At 42.7% G+C, this 6000-nt stretch overlaps 1 protein-coding gene and 1 pseudogene across 1 annotated transcript in view; both read left to right on the forward strand.

Annotated features, from left to right (window-relative positions):
- Positions 1–5640, forward strand: part of Enpep (glutamyl aminopeptidase) — a 68341-nt gene extending 62701 nt beyond the window's left edge. The window contains exons 19-20 of the mRNA XM_051185526.1: positions 3866–3944; positions 4873–5640. Of these exons, the coding sequence (XP_051041483.1) occupies positions 3866–3944; positions 4873–5025 (232 nt within the window). The 3' untranslated portion in view covers positions 5026–5640. The remainder of the gene's footprint in view (positions 1–3865; positions 3945–4872) is intronic.
- Positions 994–1627, forward strand: LOC127223045 (PRELI domain-containing protein 1, mitochondrial-like; annotated as a pseudogene).
- Positions 5641–6000: the final 360 nt, after the last annotated feature.

Genomic DNA, 6000 nt, shown 5'->3' on the forward strand with positions numbered 1-6000 from the left:
GCATGTATGTTAGTGTGAGGGTGTCAAAACCCTTGAGCTGGAGTTACAGGCAGATGTGAACTTTCATGTGGATGCTGGGAATTAAACCCAGGTCCTCTGGAAGAGCAGCCAGTGCCCTTAACCACTGAGCCACCTCTCCAGCCCCCCTTTCTCCTTTTGTATATTGGAGGTATTTGAAGGTACCTAATACATTTAAATGCTGATGAGAAAGTCCCAGTATGTGAAACAAAATAAAGTGGGGTTTTTTGTTTGTTTGTTTGTTTTTGTGTGTATGTGTGTTTGTTTTTTGGGGGGTTTTTTGTTTGTTTTTTTGTTTTTTTATAAGTAAAGTTGTTTTTTAAATAGGAAAACCAGCAATCAAAGCTAAGGTAATAGGAGGGAGACTGGTGTATGTAGTTGCTTTGTATTTCTCTCTACAGTGGAAGACAAAGACATCTTTAAGGGAGGGGAAAAAGAGGGGCAGTGTTTAGAGGTTTGAAAGGAAAAAAAACATTTGAAAGGGACAGATTGAAGGAAAATGAATGTTTGGTGGGGAAATGGAGGAGGACTGTTAATATGGAGAATAGCATTTGATATTAAAAATCCATTAATGTACATTGAAGCAATATGGGGTGACTCTGTGACTTCTCAACAGAACTAAAACAACCTGAGAAGATGAACAGCTGATTGCATCCCAAACTGCAGTTTTGTTAGACAATAGTTGTTAATTAAAAGTGTGATTGAACATAAAGCTATCATATTTCAACTACATAAATAAGTATGTGGGGCATAAAAGGAAGGTCTTATGGTCCAGTTGCAGCTGACATTGGAGAGTCAACGGAGCAGAAATCCAGGCTGGACTAGGAATGGTCAGAGTGGATCCTATAGACCCCTCATGGCGGCGGTAGGGACCTGGACACAGTGCGTGAGCTGTGAGCCTGGCGGATGTGCACCCCACCCCAGGGCTCTTGATCCCGATGCTGCACCGATGCTGAGTCCACCCGGGTCAGGACGATGGTGAAGTATTTCCTGGGCCAGGCCATGCTCCGAAATTCCTGGGACCAAGTGTTTGCTGCCTTCTGGCAATGGTATCCGAATCCCTATAGCAAACATGTCTTAACTGAAGACATCGTGCACGGGGAGGTGACCAGAAGCTTCTGTCCCGGAGACTCCTGACCAAGACCAACAGGATGCCACCTTGGGCAGAGCGACAGTTTCCTGATAACGTTGCCCACTCAGTGTACATCCTGGAGGACTCGCTTGTGGACCCACAGAATCAGACCATGACCACCTTCACCTGGAACATCAACCACGCCTGGCTGATGGTGGAGGAGGAACGATGTGTTTACTGCGTGAACTCTGACAACAGCGGCTGGACCGAAATCCGTCGGGAAGGCTGGGTCTCTTCTAGCTTATTAGGTTTCTCTAGAGCTGTCCAGGGATTTGGTCCTGCCCGGTTCAAAGGTAATGTGACCAAGACAATGAAGGGCTTTGGGTACATCTTGCCCAAGCTACAAGGTGAGGCCCCTTCCAAAACACTCGTTGAGACAGCCAAAGAAAAAGCGAAGGAGACGGCGCTGCAGCTACAGAGAAGGCCAAGGACCTGGCCAACAAGGGCGCCTCCAAGCAGTAGCAGCAACTTGTGTAGCTGCTCTCCTCCCCCTTCTCATTGTACTTCTTTATTTAAAATCCACCTCCAGCCCTCTCTGCCCTCTGGTGGTGGGTTAGGGTGGTGTCCTGGTCCGCATCTGCAGTACACCCGCTCAGTGTCTACTGAGCCCAGCCTCCTTTTACCCCATTGGGCAGAAAGGTGCAGTGACTTGCCCAGGGTCACAAGCAGTAGGCAGGTGAAGTGGTAATGCATGATAGGCTGTGCGTTCCTCGAGGGCAGGGCTCCTTGTTTTACTCTCTGATGTGTCCCAAGTACTCTGAACAATATTCAGCACATAGCAGACACTCAATAAACACTTGATTTGATTGACCCCCCCCTCCAAAAAAGAAAAGAATGGTCAGGGTAAAAACTGAAAAGCATATTTTGTATCAGACAACACACAAATGAGTAATTCAGACGTAGCTTTAAAGTGATCCTAAGGCATTATGGGAATTGGATGGCTAAAGGGGAGCTTATAGTAAACATCACTGGAAATATACTCAGGAAACTAAGGAGATAACGTACTGCATTGGTGACATGGGAATGTCTCAGCATGGCGGCACAGCTTGGAGTAGAAAGACTAGCAGAAAGATTGATGCAAATGTGTGTCCTACTTGGAAGCAAATAAACTGGACGGGCAGAGATGTATAGGGTGGGCACAGAGAAAAGGTGTGGAAAACAAACAGTGTAATTCAGAGGCCGTGGGCGGAAGTGACTGTGAGGCAGACAGTGCCTAGGAATCACCTTTTGGGTAATGACTGAGGAGTCAGGGCTGAGGAGTGGTAGCTGGAAATTCTGCTGCGAGGCTGGGTGTTGGCTGAGTGTGCAGAGTTTTTATTTTTTCATCCCTCTGTTAATTCCGTCTCTGCATGTTGCTCCCTTTTAGCATTTTGCAGTGGTTCTTTACATGGAAGACAAACTTCTACTCCAACTGCTTTTCCCAAGCTACATTTTATTTTTGTTTCTCGAGACAGGGTTTCTCTGTGTGTACTCCTGGCTGCTCTGGAACTCACTCTGTAGACCAAGTTGGCCTCAAACTCACAGAGATCCACTTGCTTCTGCCTCCCAGGTGCTGGGATTAAACACTTGCACCACCACTGCCCAGCCCCAAATTACTTTCAATTTTGTTTACAAGTTCTCCTTTATACCATAACATTTTTAAAAGACAGGCTAAAGCAAACTTTATCTTCCACCATGATTGATTTTTGGTATATTGTAGTTCTAGAGTATAAATTTTCTCCTATTGATTTATATGTGTGTATATTTTGCTTTATTCTTCCTCCAATAATTCAGCAGTCAAATTTTATAATAACTTTGTGGGGTTTCTTCCTTCAGTACCTCATAAACCAGGGAAGGTGATGTTTGCCTGTAACCCCTTCACCCAGAAAGAGGAAGTGGAAGGGTCAAAATTTCAAGGCTATCCTCAGCTATATGGAAAATTCAGGACCAGCCTGGGCTACTCAAATTTTTTTTTTTTTTTAATTCAAGGGTAACCAGAGAGTGATTGTTATGAAACACTTAGCACCAGATTCTTAGTACTTAGCAACGGGTTCTCACAATATGCAATGGTTCTACGCTGCTTTCCTCCAGGAGCTAAAACAGCTGCAAGGCTCTTATCAGAAGCCAAGCATAGGCTAGTGCTACAGTCTTTCCATGTAACGCAGTCATGGGTATTCCATTACAGCAGCAAAGAACAGACAAATGCAGACAAGCCATTTCCCTTTATGGTCTAGTTTGACCTATTACTTAGTTTGTGTTTTGTTGATAAGAGTTAGAGTGCACATTTGTACCTAGTTCTAAGGGAGGCTCAGAAGTACGGTCATTATCTGTGTGCCCTTGTACCCAAGAGAAATGAAAGTATTTGGGGCACACAACAAGCAGCCTACCATGTCTGAGAATTGATATGACATCTCTATGCAAGAAGTATGGACTTTATATGATTACATATATGGACTTTATATGTTTACTTTTTAGTTTTTATTGGTTGTGTGTGTGTACTGGTCAAAGGACAGCTCTCAAGAGTTGGTGTTTTGCTTTGCGCAGTGGGATTTTGGGGTTGAACTCAGAGCATCGAGCTTGCATAGAAGGCACTTTATTACCTGAGCCATCATATTTTCTTATTCTGTTTAGCCTCTTTAGAAAAGTACTTCCCATCCACACCCACACGTATACCCTTTTCATGTAGGAAAAAGATGACACTAATATCCTTTCTTACTCCCTTCTACTCTTCTGCAGATTCACAATCACTGACAGGAACCTTGGCCGGATCGTCACTATCGCTGAGCCCTTCAACACTGAGCTGCAGCTCTGGGAGGTAGGGAGCCAGGCCACTTTTGACTTGTCTAGAAAGGAACAAGCTTAAGCTGTCCTCCCAAAGAGATGTGGTAGTTTCTTAAATCAAATCCCAGATGCAAGAAGAAAGAGAAACCCCTTATATCTATCTAATCAATTATACACTGCTTTTTTACTAACCTGAAAAATGATTCAACTGACAAAGAGGTTTAAACCCTGAGAAATGAAAGGCTCAGGAAGGCTGGGACTGGCTGACAGAAGTCTCTCCTATCCTGGTAGCTATCGGTGTCTCTGGGATAAGTTGGTTGAGGTCTGAGTCCATTCTGAATTGATAGCTTGGGAATTTTGAAATGACTCCTGAATCGCTGAAATCTCAGTGAAGGAAAATGTATGTCCATTAATGTAGGACAAAGAGAGATGTCTCTATGTCAATGTATTAGCTATTGAGGTGTTTAGATTCTTGCATGTTAAAGGAACAAAGAAAAAATCTTAGTTTTGAAAATGGCAGATAATACTCTGGTTGAATTTTAGGGGGGAGTACAGAAGGTAGCAGAGAGTATAGAACTATGTTGAAGAGAGATTTTCCTTACAAACCTTTAGAAAATGAGCTGAAAGTATGGGAAATTCTCCAGACCTCTGGAGTTGAAAAACCATCATTCCACAGGGACACTTGGGGAAATGTACAGACAGTAGAGAAATCCACAGACGTGAACGTGCTGACCATGGTGTGATGCCCTCCTTCCTTATCACAGCCTATTGCTGTTAAACTGGCTCTCTGGGGCCAGAGGAGTGATTGCTCACATGCCTGCCAGGCCCATTCTGAATGCTACACCAGGAGATGGCGGTCATAACAAATTCCCCACAGGAGGAAACAAAGCCAGTTTCCAAATGGAATTCCTGAAGAGGTGAGCCTCAAACAGTTCTTCTAATTATTTCCTTCTCTTTTCTAGATGGAGAGCTTTTTTGCAAAATATCCAAATGCTGGAGCTGGAGCACAATCCAGACAGCAAGTGCTGGAAACAGTGAAGAACAATATTGAGTGGCTAAAGCTAAACAGGCAGACTATAAGCAACTGGTTTGCTGGCTTGCAGAAGGACAGCTAAGGAATTTCGTCTTGTGTCTCTGCTGTGCTGTGGAGCCTGGGGTGGCCTGTTTTACAGACTGCAGAAGGAGCCTTGGAAACGGGTTCTGCTTGTGCTAAGTACTGTGTTTATGTCTCGCAAAGCTTTTAAATTATTCCTCTTTGTTTTTGAAGGAAGATACTAATAGAGTATTTAATATCCTCAGGGATTTTCGCTAAGTGTACTTCGCAGGAATGTCTTTGCAAACGGAAAGGTTTAATAGTCACATTAATGTCTTTAAATATCATTCCTTGTATCTTAAATCTGTGAAAATAGAACAATTTGGTCCTAGCTTTACATTTTTAGCACCAAAGAAACACCACTTAATCTTCTCTCTTGATTGATTTTTAAAGTTTAAATACCAGACATATTGCCATTTTAATCTTTATTTTATTATTCAGAATTACATAGACCTAATATCATTTTATTCACATATGTCTCACTGCTTTAAATCCTACCAAAGTAACCTTGGCTTAAGTTTTGCTCAAGGATTGAATGAATGAGTCAAAGAAATGATTGACTGTTGCCTTCGCTCTTACAAAATCAATCAGACAATGCTGTATTCATTTTTTAAAAAAATAAATTTAAATTATTACCTTGAAAAATAAATGTTTCCCAGTGTCACCTTACTCTTGAGGGAACATAAAATGGTAGCATTCCCCAAATAATTTAGCACATTATAAGTATGCATCAAGAACCTGGCCTTGGTCACGCATGATGCGCTTTCGTCTCTCTTGATGCATACAAAGTTCCTCCAAATGCACTATGAAATCAGTGGGAATGGAGTGCTTAACTGTGCTCTGTGGGTCTTATAGGGAAAAGTGAACGTAATTGGAAACTGTGCAGGAAGAAGAGAAGCCGATTATTCTATGAAAGTAAAAGGGCTTAAAATTTAGCCTTGCCCTCCCTAGCAAAAAAAGTGTGAAAATGGAGAAACTCTAGTGAGCCTCCAGCATA

The sequence above is a fragment of the Phodopus roborovskii genome, unplaced genomic scaffold, assembly GCF_943737965.1.
Source record: "Phodopus roborovskii unplaced genomic scaffold, PHOROB, whole genome shotgun sequence".
Taxonomy (NCBI): domain Eukaryota; kingdom Metazoa; phylum Chordata; class Mammalia; order Rodentia; family Cricetidae; genus Phodopus; species Phodopus roborovskii.